General features: G+C 36.5%; 1 protein-coding gene across 1 annotated transcript; it reads left to right on the top strand.

Annotated features, from left to right (window-relative positions):
* The first annotated feature begins 5,244 nt into the window (after positions 1–5,244).
* LOC110685237 (transcription factor TCP4-like) lies at positions 5,245–7,472 on the top strand. The gene is made up of 2 exons (XM_021861725.1): positions 5,245–6,996; positions 7,101–7,472. Exon 1 carries the CDS (start codon positions 5,946–5,948, stop codon positions 6,990–6,992), a length of 1,047 nt encoding a protein of 348 aa, XP_021717417.1. The 5' UTR covers positions 5,245–5,945; the 3' UTR covers positions 6,993–6,996; positions 7,101–7,472.
* Positions 7,473–25,802: the final 18,330 nt, after the last annotated feature.

The raw sequence follows: 25,802 nt of genomic DNA, 5'->3' as shown, positions 1-25,802 counted from the left end.
CATTACATGGTCAGCTCTGAAGCTCCCAATTTTTTCCGCCATCATTTCCCGCCTGCCTGCGGATACATGATGATAGTCGGCGGCATATTGCTCTCGGTTGGTGGTAAACGGCTCTGCCTAGTCTGCTCCCAATTCTACTGAGAGGGACTCTTGCGCAGTCTCTAGCCGAGAGTGCCTCTCTTCAGACTCATCCGAGAGTTTGCTGGATGTACTTGGCTCAAAGTCGTTGTCTGAGCTCTCGGATGAGGAGTCCACCTGGTGGGCTAGATCAACAAAGCCCGGTATATCATTTTGAACCTCCTCCCCTGATTCTCCTAAAATGAAATCACGGGAGTGCTTGGGGCACCAGGCGGCACGTTAGACAATTCACTGATAGGCGCATAGAAGGAAGAGCCGTCTAAATTTGTCACCCTTGTGGTTCTCTTTGTTCTGGCCATGGTGTCCTGCACAAACACATAGACAGTCGGACTTGGGGCAGTTCGCAAAGGGTGATTCAGCAAGGGGCAGTCGACACTCCTAGTTCTAGATTCAGCCATCCCCGGTGACCAGCTGATTACTAACCTAGGCCGTGCCGCGTGCTTTTGGGAAACCATTTTCAAAAAAGAAAGAGAAACAAAGAGAAAATGCAAAATAAAGCAAGCGGTTACCTTTAAGAAAAGAAGACTGAAGTTCTTGAGAAACGGGCGGCTGTTTGAGCAGCCGGTCCAAAAGCAAGCGACAGTTGTCCAAAATGTCAGAGCTTTTGAGTCAAAAATTTCCCCTGAAAAAAAGTTCTAGAATGTCCAAATGATTTGGACACCCCCTATTTATAGGGGGAGAATTTCAAGGGTAAAAAAAAAAAGGTAAAAAACCGTTAGCCAATCATAGCGTGACACCTGTCACAGGCGCCACATGGCATGCCACGTCACCCTATGAGGGGCAAATGATTAGTAGATTTCTCCCGCCACGTGGACCAATTAAACTCTACCACGTGTCATCCACGTGGACCAACTAGAGCCCGCCACGTGTCACCTCGTGAGAGGTCCAAGGTGGACCAACCAGGCCACGACACGTGGCAGGTAGATTGCCAACTGGGAAAGTGGTCTTTAAGGGCCCAAATACCTTGGCAAGCCCAGTCAGTCATAGGTATTTGAAAACCTAGTACTGGGCACATATTTCCAAACCCTATAAAAGGGAGATATTCCCTCTGAGAAACAGCATTCAGAAATCCTTAAACACACGCGTACATTAATTGCTGAGCATTAACTCCAGCTTTAATTGCGCTACTTGAGAGCTAAGGCTCAGATTCCGAGACTGTCTCAGACACTCGGATGATCACTCCCCTTCCGAGAGGAGCCTGATCCCTTTTACTTTCCGCATCTTTACTTCCGAACACGTTCTAACTTGATCGTCGGAGGCGGAACTCCCACCCACATGAGTCTCCGTTATTTTGCAGGTACAAGTGTCCAGAGGTCAGTCTTGGTGTTGTAACTCTCCCGCAGGACTTAAAAAAACCCCCAAAAAAATATCATATATATGATTTAAATAGATAATTATGTGATATTGAGAAATTATATCAAGAGATATTACCCTCAACATATTTAATGTTGGCTTCTTCCTTTAATTTTTTAATTTTTACATGTTTTTATTATTAAATTTAGAAAAATTTGTAATTTACCACCTATAAAGCCCACCTATAATATTTTACCACTAAAAAAAAAATTTAAATACCATCCAAAAAAAGACAAAAAATTTAGATTTTACCACAAAATTTGTGAAATCTAACGTTATTAAATATTCATCGATTTTCGTGCCAAAAACATACTCTTTAGAGATTTTGGGGGTCTTTTTGCCATTTGATTTCGATTTGAGGCTAAAATTTTCAAAGAATTATGGAAAATGCCTCACATTGTATGTTGAGCAAATCGCGATATTCTTAGTACAAAAAGAGGCATTTCCAATTATTTTTTGTAAATTTTAGCCTTAAATCGTATATAATTGACAAAGCTGAGCGCCAAAACCTCCAAAAATCATGTTTTTGGCACGAAAATCGAAGAATTTTCTTTTATCTTTCTATAAAACGTTAGATTTAACAATTTTCTTAACTGAAAGTGTTAAATGCTGGTGGAATTTTTTTTGTCTTTTTTGGGCGATATTTCAAATTATATTTTTATTTGGTAATAATTTCGAAAAATGGGTTTTTGTGGATGGTAAAATACAAATTTTCCTTAATTTTAATATCATTTCGATTAATTAAAAATTAGATGTGATTTGGTGATGATTTAAATGATGTGGTAGAAATGCTATTGCTAAAAATAATGCTGTAAATAATGTTCGATAAACAAAATTGAAAATAAATAGCAAAGAAAGCTTGAAAAATAAGATATATCTAATATAAGGCAAAAATAAATTAGTCAAAAGATTATTCCATCTTGTTTGATTAATTAAAAATTAGATGTGCATGCTATAGGACAACCTAAGCTAATGCAATGACTCATTCATGTCGTTGCAATAGCAGGATCTAAAGTAATGACATGTTCAAAATCGTTGCATTACCTATAGAACAACTATTGAGATTAGAGGTGTCGATTTGGATAACCGGATAGAATTTGGGTCGAGTCTGTTTGGATCGGGTATATTTGGTTCAAAATTACCCTTTTAACCCGCCTCGGGTCGGATCGGGTCACTTTCGGGTCAGATCAAATTCAGATTAAGATATGTCGGGTCCAGATCAGGTTTGAATCGAGTCAAATTCAGATCAGTTCATATTCGGTTCGGATAAATTCGGATCGGGTTCAAAACGGGTTTAATCGGGTTAATTTCGGGTTGATGACTTTGTATCGGGTTGGTTATGGTTCAGTTGATTTTAGTTCTGTTAAATTCGACTTGAATACTAAGGTTGATTCAGTATTCGGTCAATTTTAATTCAGATACTTTTCATGTTTGGCTGAATTTTGGTTGACCAAATTTAATATTCAGATAAGAACATTTTTAAAACTAGAGTAATTATTGAGTTTTTTTTTTTTTAGGTTGATATCAAGTCATTCACGTGTAGTTTTTCCATATCGTGTCATTAACATATGTTTAAGTAAAAAAAAAAAAGGTAAATAATAGGTTGGGTTTAAAATTATGGTTGGTTTAAAATCATGTCAAGTCAAATTCAAAATCGAGTTAAAATCGGGTTGGGTTAATATCAGTCGGATCAAAAACAGTTTGGATTGAATCGGGTATTTGTCGGGTCAATTTCGGTTCAGATTGCGTTCAGGTCGGGTCAAATTGGTGTCGGGTTAAGTTCAAATCGGGTCAAATTAGATTCGTGTTGATTTCAATTCTGTTACATATCGGGTTTAGATCTTGAATTTCTCGGATCAAATCGGATCAGTTCGTTTTGACACCTCTAATTGAGATATTAGTTATCATTGACAATATAGTGAAAAAGATCTCAGTAAGAAATTTTTCTTATTCCAGTAGTTGATATATATTTTTGGTGTTGAGAGAGTCACAAGAACGAGTGATGATCATAAGTTCCAAATTTATATAGCATCGAAAGGGAAGCTCCAACCACGAGAGATATTCCTCACTCTCTCCTGTAGTTGATATATAGAGCCACAAACAACGCCCACAAGTCACAAGTAGGTAAGAGCTGCATATTAGAATACAAAGGACCTTAAAAAGCAAGTGTCATTAAAAAGATATTTGTCGTTTCCATGTGTAGTGAAGCTCCGCCCCCCAAAATTAAATTTGGGTATTCATTAAATAAAATTTTGCTTTCAAAGGATACATACAACAGTACAAATAAGAAATAAGGCTCAGAAAGGCTGTTAGAGATCATTATCAAAGCCTGCATATTGGAGTGTGGGTCTGAGTTGGTTGAAAGGAAAAGATCCATCTTATATATACATCACATATATATTCTCCTTTTCTACACTGTTCATCTATCATGCTTATCTAATCATTTTTTTTTAATTATCACCCAACACTTCGGCACATTTCCTGGTCACATTAATTACTTACTTGTACTGCTTAATTAAACATAATATAGTTGAGCATCTCTGTATGATCGTACATATATTCATCAATCCTTGTGAGAAAGAGGAAAATATGTAACATTACAGTGTCAAAAATTAAAACGCGATAACTAAATAAAATGTAAAATGAATACATGATGAAGCTTATGGCTATATTTGATAAAGCTTGGGTTCTATTCTTTGAACTTATCTGCAATGCAATGTGATGTAATTCAGTTTAGTTTATTTTAGTTTATATCACTTCAGTTCAAATCGTTTCAATTAAATTTACTTTAGTTTGGTTCAATTTAACAGTTTTATTAAAAAAAAAGGGCCCTTAGTTTATGTAAAGGAATACTTGCTTATCAAGAAATGAACTTATCTTTCCAAATCTTTTACTTTGCATCTTTTATCATTAAAAATATTTGATTTAATAATTGAAACAACTTTGAAAATTTAAATTTGGAAAGTAAACATTAATATGAATCTAACAATGTTTCAATTATTAGTGTATTTTTTATCTAATGGATTAATGTACAAATTAGAACAAAGTTTGTTCAATTTGAAAAATAAAATTAGACCAAATCATATTAAATCAGGATTATTATTGAACATAACGTAAATGTAATAAAAGACTTATTTAATGTGGAATTTACCTTGTGGCACATTGTTTTTTCCATAGATGTCTTTAATTTGACATCATGGGTGTCTTTATCGCTAATAATAGTGTTAGTATATTATTGCATAAGGTACTTCTAGTTTTCTTTGCTTCACAAATTAGATGAAAGTTAAAAAAAACACTTAATTTTCTTATGTAGGCTCTACAGGGATTTCATTCCTATATGATTAAGAGAAATTTGTTAAATAAGATGACATATATATACATATATTTTTTTTTTTTTTGACATTATTAAGGGGACTAGTATTGGATTTGACATGCTTGAATATTAATGAAATATTTGATCATGTATTCACTTGAATATGATTCAAATGTTGATTATGAATTTACTTGAAATAATTTAAATCATACTTACCTACCATGTGACTACTAAACCGAACTAAACCAAACAAAACTACAGAGATAAAAACAACTGAACTATATAAATTATGTCCTGCTCCGTAAAATTTAAAACTTACCAAGTTACAACGAAGTTAATAAATAATTCCCAAAAGTATTATAACAATCATACATTAAAATATCTAAACTAAAGAAGTAGCACTCATGATTTCTCAATAATTTATTATATTACCAACTAATCACAAATTAGTGCACACAAATCTTGTTCCTAATCATCCTCAGCTCATCCACCACCCTCTCCCTATATAACCCTCGTCAACAGTTTTATTTCCTCCAAAACCCTTCATTCTTTCTTCCGCCCCTCCCCTATTATCTTCCCTACTACCTATTCTCAAACTCTGAAACTCCATCTCAAAAACCCAAAATCACCCTTTCTGTCTTAACAACTAATTTTTTTTTTTTTTTTTTTTTGAAGACTTCTGTCTTAACAACTCATGTTTCCAAATTTTGACATAAAACCTGCCTCTTTTTTTTTTTTTTGTTCCTTTTTTCTTTCCCTTTTTATTTTTATTTTCTTGATTTGGGAAGTGTAAAACTGATAAGAGTTTAATGCCTTTTTTTTCATTGGGATCAGCATCAACAACAGTAGCTGTAGCAGAAACCAGGTTTTACAGTTTTGGCTTTTTTATACACCAATTTTCCTCACTTTTTTATTTTCCCTAATTTCTTAATTTTTCCTAGCTACTTCAACAAAACCTGATTTTCTAGAGGGTGAAAAAAGAAAAATTGAAAAATACCCAAAATCCTTTAATCTGGATTTTCAGGGATTTAGAGACCAAATATCTAACAACCAACAAAAGCAAGAAGAAATTAGTCATGTAATTCAACAACAAAACAATTTGCAAAACACACCCTACACTACTACAAAGCAAAGGGGCAAAATGGGGCTAAAGAGTACAACAGGAGGTGAGATTGTTCAAGTTCAAGGAGGTCATATCATCCGGGCTACTGGTCGCAAAGATCGACACAGCAAGGTGTTCACTGCCAAGGGTCCTAGAGACCGTAGAGTCCGTCTTTCCGCTCACACCGCCATCCAATTCTATGATGTACAAGATAGGCTTGGCTATGACAGACCTAGCAAGGCGGTCGACTGGCTCATCAAGAAGGCGAAGGCATCCATTGATAAGCTTGACGAGTTACCACCTTGGGATCCAACAGCTGGTCCTTCCAACGGTGTTGATGTGAATGTAGGGTCTACGGATTTTACTGTGGGTGATAATTCTGGATCGTCGTCATTTTATGCTCCACAATGTGTTGATACACAATCTTTAGGAGATAGTATGAAGTCTTTTTTCCCTACTAATAATACATCTGGTGAGAATTCAATTAGTTTTCAGAATTATCAGCATGAGTTCATTGCAAGAGGTGGAAGCCAAAACAACGAAGATCTTTGTCTGTCTCTCCACACACTTCAGGATCCGGAAGGTGTTCGTAATGGCCAACATCAGCAGACACATTCGAATCACAACTCGGGTCTCTTCCAAGGGTCAGGTTCGTCTATGGGATTTGATGTTGGGACAGGTGGATGGCCAGAATCACAACAGCAACAACAAGATTTAGGCCGGTTCGCTAGGATGTTCGGTTGGCCTAGTGGTGGTAGTGCTGGTGGAGAAGGGAGGGGAGGAATGTTATTCAATCCTTCACCATTGCAGCAAGGCCCAATGACGACTTCAACCTATTCTCAGCGGGGTCCCCTTCAGTCCAGTTTCTCTTCACTAGTACGAGTTTTCGAGGATAATAACCACCAACACACCCACCACCACCACCACCACCCTCAAGATATGTCGAGCATCGGACATGGATCCGACGGATTCATGGGTTTTTACATCCCATCACAACTTCATGGTGAATTACATGGTGGTACAAATTCTATGTCTAATAATAGAGCATCCTCATCATCTTTGTCCCCTGATTCAAGCCAACATTAGTTTGGTAATTAACACGAAATATTTCACCATTTTTTTTTTTATTTAGGTTTTTCTTAATTACGCCTTTGTTTAAGATAATTCTCTAATAAATTTGATTTGTTTCGACAGATGACGACATCGAATGCCGCCAAAGGAGCTAGAGACATTCCATAAACAGCTCAAGTGCCGTGGCTTAGGAAGAGAATATCCATTTCTGATGCAACAATCATGCAAAAAATCGGCCACTTTTTATCAAATTCGATTCTCCTAATACATTGTTCAATTTCGTGCTCTTTCATTTTTGCGTGAGTATATTTTCTTGCTCAAACTTTCCTTTCAATGTTTCGTAATTTCAACTATTAGTAGCAAATTTTAACTGTTACATTGACGGGTTATAGGAGTAATTTTTGGGATTAACAATTTGCTAGTTTGAAATAAATTAACTAGGTACCTTTGCTGTAATTCGGATTATAATTAGTATAACCTTAATCATGATTAACAATCGCATTTCAACACTTAGCGTGATAATTACTACTTTATTATTCTATAATTTGTTGCAAACCTTTGATTCAGAAACAATTTGATAAGTTCATGTGCTATTAGCACAGTGTGCAATGAACTGTGATCATGTGCTAAAAAAAGGTAATTAACAGAAGGGTTTTGGTTATTTTAAGTTAAAAATAAAAGCATCTTCTTTTTTTTAATCATAATTAATGCAGTTGGATAATGTATTTTATTTGCTAATCTATTGTCTCCATTATACTGGGCGTGTCTCAAGATACCATAACCAAAAGCTATTGGTGGCTTTCTTTTGTGTCATTAATTACTCAATTTTTAATACTTATTTTCTATTATATATAATTAAATATTCACCGCAGCCGCAATTTTCCTGCAAATTGGTATATAAAGCAAATATTTATGTTAAGGTAACATTATATTGTTGTTGATGGTTGTTTTTGGTAGGCTTTAGCATGGAGTAATTAATTATTTGATTAATGAAAGGATATATACGTTTAAGGGATATTTTCTGCCGACATAATATAAAAAAAGTTATGTCTAAATTCTGTGGGCGGTAATTTTGAATTAATTAGTAGTGTAGGATTAAGAATTGTTTTAGGATATGGTTAGTTTTTGATTATCAAGGTTTCCTTTCTTGGAGCTTGGAAACCCCTAAATAGTCAATAAGTATATACTTCTAAGTCCTAACTTTGTTTTTTTAATGGTTTTAATATTGATAGGGTTATCATGATAATGTCACAATTTATGTAACAATAAGGTAAAATTATAATGTCACAATTTAGAGTAAAATGTTCAATTGATTTGTCACGCTTTTAAAATTTTGACTCTTTAGTCATTATGTGATATAAAAAAGTTCTCTTGTACTCCGTATGAGTTGTGTTACATGTTTTTAAATTCATTTTCTCACAAATTAAAATCAACAATATTGTCATTATTATGAAGAAAAATACAATCCAAATGTACATAAGAGACCACATAAAATGCAAATTGAAATATGAGTTGGGAATAAAGGATAGTTAATGGTTGAAATGTCTTATTAGATCCATCACTCTCCTTCGTTCTCAAGGTCCCCTCCTACCCTTTCTTTTTCTTTTCCTTTTTTTTTTTTCCCAAAAATCATAAAATGAACTAACGATCATCCTTTTATAGGATTGGGTACATAAATTCTCTAGCTACTTTACAATTGTTGATTTAAATTTCAAAGTGTAATTTCACAGTACAATTCAAAACAAAATTGCTCCGTATATTTATAACTTCAAATTTACTTTTAAATACGAAGTACAATTAAAGCTACTAGTAATTAGAAATGAAATGCAAAAGAAGCATTCATCTTTAATTTGGTTTCCAATAACTCAGTAAGTCAGTGCATGAATTGACCGATAAGAATTTGCAACTTTAATTTTAATTTGTATGCATGCGGTCGAATATAATGTAACGTAGGTGGTTTAGCTTTCTGTCCATTTACACAATTTGGACGTGGATGGACCAGTACTTGAGAAGGTAACCAACATATTTTCTCACCTACCTCGATTTCAAAGTATCAAAATACTTTTTCCGTTGGTACCAGTACCAACAAAAGCAATATTATAATATAAATATATAAGTTAAGTTAGTGTCCGTAAATTTTTTTGCTTGTATTAAGATAATGCGAATATTTATATCACAAAATTTTATATGTGGCTGGTTATACCGTATAGTCGGGGTTATTATTTTAGGGGTTACTTAATTAGGGGTTATTCGCACAGCTAGAGGTTACTCTCACACAAAAAACGCGCTAATCGACTGAGTAAATTTAGAATAAATAACCCCTGACCGACTAAATAAGTAACCCCGAAATAAATAACCCCAGCGAAAACACGCCAACCGACTAAGTAACCCAAGAATAGTAACCCTTAATCGACTGAGTAACCCTTGAATAAGTAACCCATATAAGTAACCCCGGCTACACGGTGTAGCCAGCCACACAAAAAAAAACACCATATTTAGATACAAATTTATTTTAGTGAGTATCATAATTGATGGATTATTAGAGGCATCAATAATTCAAGTAATTTATTAAAGAACTTATGGAGAACTTTTCGGTTGCATGTCAACCAGTCTCATAAGATCAAGCTAAGCTAGATTACCTTTTTATTTTTTGGGCTGAATAATGTCACCATTTAATTTTACATATTGTTGTTAATGATCAATGTAGGCATGATCGATCAAACAAGGTATAATATTTATACATCTTGTACTTATAAATAATTAAAGCATTAGCTGCCATTATCTAGATGGAAGTTAGAAATAACATAGCTAATTTAAGTTGCTACAAAAATAAAACGTAATATTGGTCTATCATCAATGCCCTAGCAAAAGTTAGTTGGTATGAATGAAAATTTCTATAATTTCAGCATGATTAGCAACATTATTTACTATTATAGGTCTATAATTGACATAATAAATTTCAATAGCACGATGTTAATAAATGACAAATAGCTAGTTTTTTGCCCGGGTAATGCCTTGATATGTATATTGAAACTGAGCTTTGATAATAAAAATAATGTGAAGAAATATAATTAAATATAGATTAAATTAGTTACATTTATTTTAGTACTTGTACTATTTAAAATATATTTTTTTTCAATCATTATTGAACATCAAAATATATATTACCCAATAACTAGTAACCTAAAATTATTAGTTTATTTCGTTCAATAAAAAATAAAATAAAATAAAAAAAAGCATAAAAAGTTCAATACATTATTTAGGATACATATTTAAAATAGCTATAGGTTGTATGTGTGATGAATTAAAAGATATGAAATTAATTTTGTTATTATAGGCTGTTAAATATATATGCATAAAATTAAACATAAATTCTTCAAGTTTCTAAATTTGATTAAATTTTTTAAAAAAAACATTATAGACATAAGATGTGTCATTGAAATATTGGTTTAAGTGGGGCGTTTGGTTCGCAGAGTGGTATGAGTTTGGCATCAGGAATGAGATTAAGGTGGTATCGGGTCGGAATTTGATACTTAATACCATGTGTTTGGTTCAATTCTAGAATGAAATCTCTCACTATTCCCTCCTTTTATTTGATTACTAAGGGAATACAATGGGCCAAATCCACCTCCCCCCAAGGTTTTTAAACCCCATACCTAATCGGTTTAATCATTTGGTTTAAAATTCATATTTTTGACAACCAAACATAGGTAGGGGTTTTAGTCATTCTAAACCCATACCTCATACCTATATTCCGTGAACCAAACGCCCCCTAAAGTATAATGAGCCTAACGTCATGAGTTTAAACATTAATACTGAAAATTGTTAATTTTTGTTCAATGAATAACGATAATATGACATAGAGTCGCATCATTGTTAATTGTTAATGGTAACACGTGGCACCGTATAACCACTTATAAAATAATAATGTAACCCCTATAAAACTAACCAAGTAACCTCTGTAATACTGACCGAGTAATCTCTGTAAAGCTGATGAAGTAACCCATTTAACACTGACGAAGTAAACCATATTATACTAACAAAGTAACCCCTATGATGATTGACCACACGGTGTGGCCAGCCACATATAAGAATTTGTGTATATACAAAGTATGTATTAGGTATGTAGATAGTACTACATGTAAATGTCAACTAACCAAATTGATAAGAAGTAAGAGTCAAAATTGTATGTTATACAATGAGTCAAAATTGTATGTTATACAATGAGTCAAAATCCCATGAATACTAGTACTCTCTCCGTGTTTTAATAAGTGTTACATTTTGATTTTTTTTTTACTATTTATATATTGGTTTTAACATGATTAATTTACTAATATATAATAAATAAATGTTATTGTATTATACATTGTTTGATTTGTTGTAATGTATACTATCATAATATCAATTTTCCTAAGATTTTAGGAACATATAATTAGATAAATTAGTGATCAAAATTGTATCTCGACATGCGTATTTGGTCAAAATGTAACATTTATTAAATACGGATAGAGTACTCGATCTTTAATAATCTAATCATTAAAATCCAAGAAACTACAAGCAGAGAAATTTAAAAACGAGAATGTTAGCCACACAAATGCACGAGTACATGTAGTTGCGGTGTCTGCATGGTACTGTTCAAGGTATGATACGAATGAACACATGTTTTCAATTCAATTTCAAGTCGTAAAATGCATGAATCCAACCGAATATGTACTGATTATTTCGTTGTCTGAAATCGCATTTAATGGTTTTGTGTGCGTATCCAACTTCAACAATTCATGGTCATAAATTGAAATAAGGCAGCGTTCGTAATCCAACAGTGAAGCTAACATGCATCTTGATTCATTTGTTTTTCATTCATTTTAAAATGAAAGTTATTTGCGTTTTTTTTTAAAAAAATTAACATATTCTTATATAGCAGTATAAACTAAAACATACAACTATTACAAATTTAGAATGACTAAGAGGTGGAAGCAGCATCCAATCAGTCATATATAAATATGCTAGATGTATTTGTTGGCAATTCACAAAATTGAAAAACAAATGAAATATCTCCTATCGTAACTGTTAGGAAATAAGGGTGTAATTGCGTTTAATTAATGCGAAATAAGTCAATGAAAAATAAGAACGAGAAAAGCAATAAAAAAGATAAACAAAGAACACAAGGATTTACGTGATTCGGTAAAAGTAGACCTACATCCACGGGTGAGGGATTCGAGAGCTTCTTCACTATAATAGAGAAAGAACGAGAAAATAATACAAGGAGTACTAAATCTAATGGCTCAAAAGGTATGATCTAATTAATCAACTAAAGGGTCCTTTTATAACATAAGGAAACCATAACAAAAAACCCTAAATTGTTCCCCAAATATACTCAAAACAATTAAGCTTAAAGTAGACCAAAAAAACTGAAATGTCGACTAGGCACGGGCGTGCCTCTTTTAGGCACGGGCGTGCTTCATCGAGTACCTCGTCAGCAAATTTCCAGCATCGTCAGTTCATCGTAAAACGACCATAAGTTTCTCGTTTCTTAACGGATTTGGGCATATGACCTATCATTGGAAAGCTCTTGAACCAAGCTATCACCTCAAATTTGAATCGCCTTAAAATCACTTGTAATGTGAGAGATTTCTGCATTAAAATTCAGCCCTACAAGATTTCGAGTCACAATTTAACAAATCTCCACCTTAACTTTAAATCAACCAAAACAAGGTAATTCCACCTTGAACCAAAAAACCAAGAAGTAATGCTCATAAGAAAACATAGAACCTCCACCTTAAAAAAAATTTCATAAGCCTACTCACATTAAGCAATCAACAAAAACAAACATTTTCCATAACTTGTGAACTGGTGCGTCTCCGAACACAAAATTCCGTACACAACACCATCACATGGCCTAAATTAAGAGTATAATGTCCCGACGCCAAGCATGCTTATGAAAATTAACCAAACTCTCTTCAAACCCTTCTTCATTTCAAATCCAAACCAAAAAAACTTAAGCAATTCTAGAAAATTAAAATATACCAAGGATTTCTAAATTTCAATTGTACTTAACAAAACATAAAAATACCAAAATTGAAATAAGAAATAGCATAACTAGAACAAAATCTAATGGTTAGCCAAGATTGCTAATTTATTACAAACAAAATATCAAAAACAATCTATCATAGACTCCATACCAAAATCCACACACTTTCTCATTTCACCAAGAGATCTCAAAGGGGCACTTATCATGAAGTGATCGTAGAAACCGTAACCCTGAAGCTCGTAACCCTAAAGTGCATAATCATAATCATCATCGGTGTTATCCATATTTATGGATTTGTCCTCATTAGACTTCTCCTCATTCTTCTTCAATTTCCAACACTCGGCTTTAATGTGACCCTTCACGTGACAATAGTTACAAACTTTTCCTTTACCAAAATTCTTATTACCACCATGAGCAACCAAAGCATTATTTTGAGCCGGATTATTAGATTTATTAACCAATTCATTGTCTATATATTCTCTCTGGGTTAAGGCATCCTTAACATCCTCCAAACTCAAATTATCTCTACCATACAATAAAGTATCTTGAAAGTGCTTACACAGAGATGGTAAAGAACACAACAACCTAATAGTAATATCCTCATCCTCGATCTCCACATCAATGTTTTGCAAATCCAATATAATAGAGAAAAAATCATCTAAATAAGACTTAAGCGGCTTACCTTCCACTAAACAAAGATCATGAAGTCTAGATCTGAGAAGTAGACAGTTGGTCACACTCTTTGTCATATAAAGTGACTCCAACTTCAACCACAAACCCGCAGCAGTCGTCTCCTTGGCAACCTCTCTCAAAACATCATCAGAGAGACATAATTTAATTGCCGAAAGAGCCTTCAAATCGATCTCCTCCCACGTATCCTTTGTCATGCTTGAATGCTTTTTGGATACACCTTCAAGAGCCTTGTGACAGCCACTTTAAACCAAGATGTTTTCATCTTCAATTTCCACAGGCCAAAATTCAATTACCTTTAAAATTTATTAATGTCGAATGTCATTGGCATAATTTAATCAAACTAATCTATAAACACCTAAAACTTAAGACCTTAAAACCTGGCTCAAGATACCAATTTGTTAGGAAATAAGGTATAATTGTGTTTGATTAATGTGGAACAATTCAATGAAAAATAAGAACGAGAAAAGCAATAAAGAAAATAAACAAAGAACACAAGGATTTACGTGGTTCGGTCAAATTAGACATAAATCCATGGGTGGGGGATTCGAGAGCTTCTTCACTATAATGGAGAAAGAACGAGAGAATAACACAAGGAGTCCTAAATCTAATGGCTCAAAAGGTATGATCTAATTGGTCAACTAAAGGGTCCTTTTTAACATAAGGAAACCCTAACAAAAAACCCTAAATTGTTCCCCGAGTATACTCAAATAGCTATCATAGAAAAGATATAATTTTAGGAAATTATCCCTAAAAATATTAAGTTTAAACCAGACCAAAAACCTAATATGTCGACTAGGCATGGGTGTGCCTCTTTTAGGCACGGGAGTGCTTCATCGAGTACCTCGTCAGCAAATTTCCAACATCGCCAGTTCTTTGTAAAACGGCCATAACTTTCTCTTTTCTGATCGAAATTGGGCGTATAACCTTACGTTGGAAATCTTTTGAACCAAGCTATCACCTCCAACTTGAATCGCCTCAAAATTACTTGTAGTTGGAGAGAAATCTGCATTAAAAGTCAGCCATACTAGATTTTGGGTCACAATTTAACAGTAACACACATTATATTATTAATAAATGTTGACTCGAATGAACAATGCAAGAGGGGAGCTAAATTGTACTGCAGAGGAACTAGGTTAATTTTCGCAGAATTCGTACATACAACTTAAGAGAACTTAAAGTGTAAAGAGAGATCATTTTACGTGGAAAACTTCTTAGCCCTAATCAAGAAAAAAACCACAACCACAAGGAATTTCAAAACTCAACTCTTAATTATAAAAAGTTAAACAACCTATTACAAACTAAACTCTAACTCAAGTTCCTCAACAAACTCGAGTTCCCCACTCAACTGATCCCTCAACCAGTTGATCTCTCAAATTCTCTCTTTTTCTTTGCTTTACTCAAAGCAATTCTCACTTAGAGTTCACTCAAAATTCTCACCCCAATGAAACACAAGATTAACTCTAATATTAAGCTCAAAGACACTATAAAACTCAAGTGGATTTAGATTCTTTTAAAACAAGAAAGATTGTAATGCTCAAGTGTGTTTTTCCCAACTAAAAAATTAATCTATTCATTGAAGAGTAAGACAGTCACTTCCACCGTTGCTTTAGCCCCACTTAGCCATAACATCCCAAATTTTAGGAACATGCAGTTAAAGGAAACTTGGGCAGCAAGCAGAAACAAATTCCTATTTTTACTCGAAATCATTTTTCCACTTCCCCACTCTTCTCAACAAGCTTTGACTTAGCTAACACGCGCTCAATAAGATTATCCAAAACACATTTTCCAAATCTTAAGAAAATAATAACATAAAATCTTTTCTTTAAAAGATATATTCCAAAAATATATTTTCTTAAAAATATTACTCAAATAAAATATCAAATAAATTATGAAAAATAAATCTTATCGTATTAAATGAAAATTCACTTAACTCCTAATTAAATAAACGTGCTAAATATTAACACAAGAAGCGTAAAATAAATTAAAACAAAAATAAATTAGACTCCTCTAGTTCTTCTCTTTGAGACTTCAACTCTGAAGCTCTAGTTCCTTCCTCATGGAACTCGCTGTTTGATTTTCTTCATTGCTCTCCTTAACTTCATGTGTTTTCCTCAAACCTTGTTATATGTTCCTTCCTCCTCTTGATCATCATTAAACATAACTCAATCCCACTAGGAACATGACATCCACATTACTCAATAGAAAGTTAAGGCTTATGAGTTTGCTTAAGTCATCATCAAAACATTTGGGCCAATAATACTCCCCATTGTTGATGAATGACAAACTCAAGCAAACTCTGTTACAGAGATTAAAATCAAAAAACGAAAATAAATCCCAAATATTAAATAAGTACTAAAATAAAAAAACTTGAATAAAAGTTTAAGGGAATTAGAACATATACCATAACCAATGAAGCTTGCTGGAGAACTTGTTAACAATCGAGTTTGCCTCTTAATCCCCTTTTGGCTTTCATCAAAATTAATTCAGTTGTATGCAGCTCAACACAGCACCATCAAGGATGGTTTGCACCCAAATCATAGAACAGAGCACAAACATATAGGTAGAAATAGTACGCAAATAGTCTAAAGCATGCAAGCATATATTAACATCACAAAGCAAGTTGATGTTCCTCCAAACATCAAAGTCCAAAAACAAACACCCTGTTTAAAGTTTACGGATCCAAAGCAAGAAAAATAAAAATTATTTTAATACAGAGGAAGTGTAAAGTTCAAAGTTTTCAAAAGCTAGGCAAACGAACAGAGAGTCAAGCTTCATCAACTGGTGCAGGGGAGTGATGCACTTCTCCAACATCTTCCTTTAGAATCTCCTCCACTATAAGATCCACCAGCTTCTTCATCAAGTTCTCCTATCCTTGAGAGAGAACAGTGGTGCTCTACTTGAGCTCAATGACCATATATTTTGAGGCTTGTGCAAGGTCATCCACCACCGCCTCTATCCTTTGGAGGAAAGCTGGCTGTGAGTCTGAAAGCTTCTTGACGGATTCCTTAAGCTCCTTCTGTTCCTCAAAGGAACTAGAAGAGCTAAAGGTAGTGAAACCTGTTCCTACTAGAATGGAGAGAACAATAGTCCCCTGTTCGCCCTTAACTTGTACCTTCTCTTCAGTAAAATCAACAAAAGAAGGTGGCTCAACTTTCACCCTAGGCTTCACAGCCAATCTAACACTCTTTCTTTTTCTAACACTCTTTCCTTTTTCTGCTTCTTCAATTTTATTCTTTATTTTCTATTTTTTCTTTTTCTTCTATTCCTCCTTCATTCTCATCTTTTTCTTCCAGCCACTTATCCACCTCTTCCTCCTCAGTCAGCTTCTCTGTTTCTTCTTGTTTTATCTGAGATTTGGGTTTTGGTTTAAGAAGAAACTGAGTGACACCATTACCAACATACAAGTTTCAGCTTTTAAGAGTCTTGGGTAAGACATAATGAGTTGTTTTTAGCTTTAGGTACTCATGGTTAGTGAGAGAGATGCCAAAGCTCTCAATATAAGTGATTAGCAAATTGGCATATCCAACCTTCAAATGGTTTGTAATTTAGTGAGTGAAGTGTTTGATCATGAAGGAAAGAAAATTAATTGGAATGTTGTTTTCAAGGCAATGCATCAACATAGAATCAAGGTGGTTACAAGCTTTGCACAATATAACTAATTTTGCGATTTTTAACCTTACTTGAACACACACCATTTTCATTCTTAAAAGTAGCACAAAATTCTTTCAAAGGAGCATGCACAAGCACATTATCATATCATTCACTAAACAACTTAATCCAATTTTGAGCTTCAAGAATTTCAAGTAATTTAGAGTACTTACAAGCTTTGCACCATTTTAAATTGATGTAGTACCCCAGTATGAACTAATTAGAGCTCACTTCAATCTTCTTAACTGTTGGCGATTTTTCCCCCTGAATGGATTTGCCAAGTTCCTCCCACTTTGGTTCTTCAATTCTTTTCGATCAGCAGGCAAATTCTTTGATTTTTCTATCAAGCCTTTTACGGTGGTTTCATGTTCAATATCCATAGGCGAATCTTTTTAAGGTGAGGGTTTCAAATTTGGAGAGATTTCCATGGGTGAGGAAGATGAATCGGTGAAAAGTAAAGAGAATTTTACAGAGTGAGGTGGTGAGGAACAGTGGTTAGGGCTTGGCTTCATTTATAGAGGTAAGTTTTTGGGAAGGTGAAACGTGTCGGTGGAAGTGTGTCGAAGGTTAATTTAACGGGTGAGGTGTTGATTGATGAAGAATGGTAAAAACTTCTCCCTTGGTCGAGATTATAACTTCAATTAATGTGACGTGAATTAAAATAAAAGGATCTAGGGTATTTATTGTTAGGTTTTGCGGTAAGCGACCACCGTGCGGAACAAAAACCCGCCCCGGCCACATGCATAATTAATACAATTAACTAATTTAACAACCATGTAATTAATAAAGCGATAAACACATAAAGAGGGAGAGAGAGAAAGAAGGGAAAAGACATTCTTACCCTCCTAGCGTGCTTCACATGAACTCGAGCATGACCCCCGGAAAGCTCTAGACACACATGCGCGGATCCGCCAACTTCGCACACCCACGCACCCGAACAAGGTTCCTATCTCGTAGCTTAGACGAGACTAAACAAAAACTTGATTTTTACGAACTTAAAGGTTTACTCACGCTTTTGGGAGATGCCTTACTAATTTTAACTCAAATTGTATATTTCCTAACTCCCAAAGTAGGTATTTATAGGCAAAGCATTCAACAAATCCGCAATCATCTTCCCATGTGGGAGAAATGATAAAGTGAGAAAATAAGCAATTAATTTAATTCTAAATTAAATTAAATAAGCTAAGAAATAATCAAACAACATGTGTTAACATGAAGGAGAGAGTAGGTGAGGATCATAGGGGGGGACCACAGTACAACTCCCCTTGCTCCCTAAGTAATCACTCCACCAACCGCACCCAATGAAGAAGCAACCGACAGCTGGCGCCTAGCCTTGGGCACCAAGGCGTGCCATGCTGGCAGCCTGGGGCTCGGCTGGGCCTGCCAGCAGGCCTGCAAGGCAGCCGCCCCGGCCAGCAAGCCCGCAAGCAATTCGGGCTACTAGCGCTGGGTGTTGCACTTCCTAGTGAGGCCTAGCACGCCTTGCTGGCCGCTGACCTTATTGGTGAGGCTTGCCCGCAAGGCTGCTCGGCCAAGCTCGCCCAGCCATGGCATGCGATGCATGCTGCACTTACGGCCAAGCCTTGCTTTGCGGCAGGCAGCCTGGCTAGCCAACCTAGACCGCCTAGCCCTCGCATCGCTTGACCGATGCGAGGCTAGGACTTTTAATGTTTGGCTTTATGTTATTTGACTTTATTTTTCGTCTCGTAGATTTTCTAGAATCGACTTGACGTTCGACACTTGGCTTCGACGCTTTAAGCTCCAAATCCGACGTTAATGTTCGTAAAATCCTTGTTGACGTAATATGTGTTTAGACAGAATATGTATCCTGATTGAAAATTGAATTCATCTCTATGTGTTTGGAAGATCGCGTTAGTATAACCTTCAACAACCAAGTCCTTACATCCTTCATAGACCAGAATTTATCCCTATTCCTTTTCAAGTACTGTAGGCGTCATTCGAAGCGCGCCTACTTAAGCATGTTGTGAATATGCTTGGCACTCATAAGAAGTGGGAATTGACATGTACAATTAGGGACAAAGCAAAGTAGGGAGCTGCCAACATGTTTTTAAGAAACTTGTAAACCGTTAAAGGAACATTTAAGGCAACCACGAATAAGGGACAACGATAGGCTAAAATGATTGACCCATAAAGGTAACACCCCATTCATAATCCATGAGATTACTAACTCCATATGGTTCGAAACCACGAAAGGAGGATCGGGGATGATGGTACGAAGTGAGTCATGGAGTCACATTCACCTGTATTGGCCTATACTCGATTCTTATTGTGAAAAGTAATTCCTGCGATCTCAAAAGTACACAAACAAAGATTCAATTTGCTCCAAACTAATATTAAGCTAAATTGGTAGAATGTTAATGCAACATATAATTCTTAAATATTCTGATCACTTTATTTAAAGAAATAAGATTAAAACGGAACCTAAACCGGTCGTCCAAATTATCTTATTAGGCGTTATGTTCAATTACATATTTCCTTTAACATGCAATATGGTGATCAATACCATAAAATAAACATCAACATTGGAAACAATTTAACCATAATAACAATGGTTAGTATATGAACAACATAACAAAAACTGTTAGAAATATAACAGGAAGAAAAGGAACATGATTCCTTACTTTGATTGCTTTTTCTTGCAACTATAAAACAATAAACGTGTTAGTAACTTTAAGGAAAATAATAAAAAATAATGGAAATTAAATTAAATTAAAGTAGAGTTGATTTGGGGCCAAACCCTCAAACAGTTTTACCTTTCACGCCTTCGTTTAAGTTTAGAACTTTGGGTAAAGTACGAACTCCGGGGAGTTCTTAGGGAATGTATTATGAAAGAATAGGGAAGGCAAGTATTTAGGCTAGAGCATAAGAGAGAGAGAAGGATTTGATGCCTTGAAACCGAGAAATTAGCCTCGTATTTATAGAGAAAATGTGAGGGATGAGGTACATAACCCTAGAAATGATGGCGCCGCGAAACAAAACCCAAGAAAATTGCCGCGTCGCGGCAGAAATTGCCGTGACATGGCAGAGACTGCCATGCCGCGGTATTTCTGCCGTGACACGACAAATCCCTTTTTTGGAATTCCGTCCAAATTCATTTTTATCTTTTTGTTTAACATGTAAGCACGTGATAATTAGACGCCGTTTCAGTATTCCAGACTTTTTCAAGATTAGGGTTTTACTATTTATTAATCGGACTTAATTAATAAATAAATTTGAAATGAATTAAAAAGGGGTTTGGGCTAATATCAGGGTTTGACTATGCTTTGACTAAATATTTGGACTGATCTGTTGACTAATTTGTAAAATGTGTTGGATTGAATATGGGTTTTAAGCGCTCCAAAGATTAAAAACTCGACCCAACCAATAATACCGGTGAAAGGTTGTTCATCATTGGGTTTGGTTTTGGGGAGACATTTTTAGATGTCTCCAGAAGCCCTCACTTTGACTAAGTTTGTAAAAACGCGAGTTTCGAAAACGATAAGTAAAGTAGTCGATTGGGACGGTGAATGATTTAAGACGTTCTGCGATCCTAAATCACTTTGCATACGCCGATACTTGTAGAAACAACGTTAGTTCCAAAAAGGAGTAAGGGTATAGAATGCGTATCTAACACCAGCGCATGGCTACAAACACGTTTGGTAGTTATCTACGCCTCGAGAAATCCACTGGATGATAATTTTCCACGCCTCGGGAATTCTATTGTGAACCACTACGCCTTGATCGATCCACTAGATAAAAGGTGACAAGCTTCCACGCCCCGGGAAACATGTTGTAGACTCCTACGCCTCAAGCAGCTTACTAAATGATGATCTTCCGTGCCTCGGGAAGACTGATATGAGATAGTTTTCACGCCTCGGGAACCCTATCGTGAGCTCCTACGCGTCGAGTAACTCACAAGTGAAAGGTGACAAGTTTTCACTCCTTAGGTAACATGTCCTAGACTCCTACGCCTCAAGCAGCCTACTAAATGATGATCTTCTATGCCTCGGGAACCCTATCATGAGCTCCTATGCCTTCAGTATCTCACAAGTGAAATTCCATACTTCGGGAATTACACCAAGTGTCCACGCCTTGGGACAAAATCGCCGACTTCTACGCCTTGAGAAGTATGCAACGATTGACAATTTTCCACGCCTCAGGCAAAACTTGTCTAATGATGAGATTTTACAAGTCTCTGTGTCTCGAGAACCTTGCAACGTGAATCGTCACTCCTTGGGAGATGATCATTAGGTTTTTGATAAATGTCTGATGGTGATTGGTGAGCCCTTTTAGGGTGGTGTATTCAACTGTATTAGGTGCTTAAAATGATGAAAGTATGACATTAATATCTACTGAGGGAAAAATGGTAATTTTGATGCCATTTAAATATCAGTTGGAACTTCCCGCGAGTTTTCGGTGAAGAAATAACTGCCAAATAATAGTGGAAAACCGTTCAAACTGGTCAAAGAACATGGGGAATATTCCCTGAACAATTGTAGGACACGTGAATTTGCCGCGTCATGTGGCAAATTGCCGTGACACAACAAGTTTTGCAATCACTCGACGAAATTGTCGTGACATGGAAAATTGGATTTTAGTTTAAGTTCGGGCAAAGCCCGCTTTTCATTTCATTTCATTTCATTTTCTTCGTTGTTCGTGTTTCGCTACTGCTACTACTGTTTTCGAACAATTTCTCACTCAAATCTTCACCAAATTTGTTCAAATTTCTTGCAAAGTTTCTCATTTTAGCATCGCTACTCGAATCACTACTCGAATCCATGTAAGTTTCTATCTTTTATGTTGATTTTGGCCAAAACTTGATGAATTCATAGCGCGAGTAACCCTAAAAATCGAATTAGGGGTTTTTTTAATTTTGATGCTTTTTGTTGAAATTCTTGCTATGATTTTGCTTGTTTATGAATGTATACCGGTTTGTGAGCAATTTGAGACTAAGTTTGCTTGATTTGATGAAGAAATGGACAAACCACCATTTTTGGGCACTCCTTGTACGTGAGCACCGTTTTTGGTGTTCTTCATGTTTCTCTTGTGTTTTGCACTTGAAATGATAATATAATTGCTATAGATCTTGTAGAAAATGCTTTGATATCCAGATCTGCTATTTTTGTGCAAATTGAAACATATTCTGTTTTTTTGTTCATGTACTACATTGTCATAGAGAACATAGCATCATGCGGCTAGGAGAACTTTAGTATTAGTTTGTCATGGAGATACTAGATACTAGAAATGACTCCATTATTTTGCTAATTTTTAGCCATGAGGTAAAATTTTAGCGTATAACAGAAAATGTAGCCTTAGGTAGCCCCCTAAGTTGTCTTGAGCAAATGATTAATTAACTTAGGAAACGATGCTAAGTATTTAGATTTTAATTTCTTTTCTGGAACAAATAGTATGCCTCGACGACGAGATAGAGACGTTTCTGCTCGCGGCCAGCGCCAAGCCTACAGGGAGGACACTCCTTCAGTACCTGAGGAGGAGGATAAGGTTTTACAGCTCGAGTCATGGGCTTCTACCAGCAGAAGTAGGTAGACACTACCTGAGTGGACCCCAAACCAGTTGGTTTTCTACCGTGAAAACCACATTTCTCACCGTCCCCTTGTTGGTTTAGTTGATGGTGTGCACGACTCGAGATCAGGAGAGTTGATCCCCAAGTTACACGATCGTATCACAAGGGACCCTGCTACTAGTGCTTTGTGGGAGTCCACCGGTCTGAGTGACTTTTACTCAGCGGTTTCTGGGTTTTGCAGCCCTCGAGGTTGCTGTTCGACCATTGTTTGAGCCCTGTTGGAGTATTTTTGGGATACTACCAGCACCTTTCACTTTTCTTGGGGGGAGATGACTGTGACCCCCCTAGACTTCAGCATCATCAGCGGCTTACGCTTAAAAAATCGAGCCGTTCAGCAGAGACCTAAGCTTACTTGGTCTTCGAGTGATGTAGGGACTTGGTTAGGCCCCGTTGTACAGGCTATTAGGGCCCAACCGCTACCTCGGAGCGGTCATTGGAGTCAGCGATTATAGTTAGTATCTACTCTAGCTCGAGGTCTTGACATGGCAGGGACGACGCCTGAGCAGCGTGTGCGGATTTTCGTCTTGATTCTTATGTTTGGGACTCTTTATTCCTAAGAAGAGTTCTCGTGCACTTCTTCGCTACTTGCTGTCCTTGGCCAGGATTGCTTAGATTAGGTCCTTTAATTGATCCAGCTTAGGGTATGCTGATTTGCTTTTGTCGATGTGGCAGGGTTGTTGGCAGGTAGACGACCAGACCCCGGTTACAGTCTGCAGTCTTTGGAGGGTTGTAGAGGTGACAATCCCTTTTCTTGTGTTTTGATTTTACTTCTTTGGCTCACGAACTCATAGATTACTCTTGTTACAGCTGTGGTTCTACGAGTACTTTACGTCGAGGGCTATTACGTCGGGGTACCTCCACTGTTAGTGTAAGGATCGAGTGTTTAATCTTCTTTCCCCCATCATGAAACTGCGTCTTGGCATTCACCTTGTTTTTTCTCTCTTTTCAAATTCCAATCAAGGTTGTATACTGCCCCTGGGCCAACCTTGACGGTCTTCTGGAGGCTTTGGACATCTCGGCATGCCGTGTTGTCTTCTTGAGCACTACGTGCTCTGTTTGGTATTTGGGGGAGTGAGTGACTCGGTAACACAATACTGATCGTTTTGTGGTACCGGTGATTCCACCTCTATCGATGTTGCACGCGCGTATGCTGCAGGCACTCGTGCATAATGGAGGTTGTCTTCAGATCTCTTGGTGAGAACTTGTTTCTATGGACACCGACTATACTCGGGAGCTGCTTCCTTTCTTGGCTCTGCCACCACGTTTTCCTTAGGTTTGATCTTTGGGAAATACATTTTTACTATAGTAACTTTTTAAACCATCGAATAACCTGATTATTCGATCATGTTTTAGGTGGTTGCTCGTTGTAGTAGAAGGCTTAAGATCCCATCCCAGTCGGTTCGCTATCCGGGGTCGATTAGTATGGTCGAGGAGCATATTGTTAACGTTCCGAAGGGCTACAGACAGGCGCAGGAGTTCTGTCCCGAGGACATGAAGCCGGTAAGTTCTTCGACTAATGTTTTGACTTTATTTGATCTTGTTTGTCACTTACTTGATGTTTCTGCTTCCAAATTCAGCGTCTGGACGCAATGAGCATGCAACGAATTATTGATGCTCTAAAGTACTGCATCATCAAGTTGCGGCGTGGTGCGAGCTGTTGGAGTAGTCTAGATCACATCCATGAGGTGTGTTTATACTTGAATATTTTCATGTTTGTATTTGCTTTTTGAATCACTGATCATAACTTCATTTTTTTCTTTCAGGAGCAGCGGAGGTCTCACTCGCGTCTGAGGCATGGAGGCTAGGGCAAGGGAGAGTCTAGCAGTCGCCGGCGATTCCTAGAGACTCGCTGGCATTTTTAGCGTCAGCGACAGCAGCCACAGCCGACTCAACCTTTTCAGTCTTTAAAGCCTACATTTAGGCCTGTGACTTCTCCTCTGGACCAGGGCTTACATTCTGTTACGGTGTATTCGACGATGACTCCGCCGATGATGCCTATGTCTTGGGGGCAGCCACCTCAGCTTGTTGTTGGGTTTCGTAGCGTCTAACGCTACGCGGAAGAGAAACCCACCCAAGACCCTCTCACTAATTAAAGCAACTAAATATTTAATCACATAATTAACAACATAAAAGAGAGAAAGAGAAAAGACATTCTTACCCTTGACGCGTGGTTCGCTCAATTCACGAGCTCTTACTTCTAAGCCCGAGCCTCGCAAGTGCGACGACCTCCTATGGCTCGCACCCTCGACTCGACCCAAACGGTCTTAGTCCCGAAGGTTAGTCGAGACTTGACCAATAAAAACTAGAGTACTATGAACTTAAGGTTTTCTCACTTTACTAAGGAGATGCCTTTTTAGTTCCACTCAAGTGTTCTTCCCAAAACCAAAAACTTGGGTATATATTGAAAGGAATGGTGTCCTTCCAACAAGTGTATTATTCTGATAGAGGGTTCAGAATTATCGGAAAGCTAATTCTTCAGTAAGGTAAAGTGATCGGAATGTCTTGGTGGAGGCCGCTTCCGATCAGTAATATTAATGTACGATTAATATTAAAGCTTAATCTTGACTGAACCCTTCGGGTCGAACCCAATCAAACAATCGATCCGAGACGATGAATCAATCCAAAGGATTTTGATGAGTCGTCGGAGTTTTACGAACAAATGCGTTGGATATCGAGCTTAGAGCGTCGAGATTGAGCGTCGTTTGTCGAGTCGAATTTAGAATTTGACGAGACATGAAATCAAGCAAATGATAAGTACAAGCCAAGCCATAGCATCGCATTGGTCAAACCATTCGAGTGCTAGGCTAGGCAAGACCCATCGCAATGCTAGCCGCAAGCCTAGCATGCTAGGCATGTTAGGACTATGCGTGCT

Source organism: Chenopodium quinoa, unplaced genomic scaffold (assembly GCF_001683475.1).
Source record: "Chenopodium quinoa cultivar QQ74 unplaced genomic scaffold, ASM168347v1, whole genome shotgun sequence".
Classification (NCBI taxonomy): Eukaryota; Viridiplantae; Streptophyta; class Magnoliopsida; order Caryophyllales; family Amaranthaceae; genus Chenopodium; species Chenopodium quinoa.
This window is presented reverse-complemented; position numbering and strand designations above follow the sequence as displayed.

Bases quoted from the DNA above. Each gene is read 5' to 3' on its own strand.
- LOC110685237 (XM_021861725.1), top strand. From the start codon at position 5,946: ATGGGGCTAAAGAGTACAACAGGAGGTGAGATTGTTCAAGTTCAAGGA.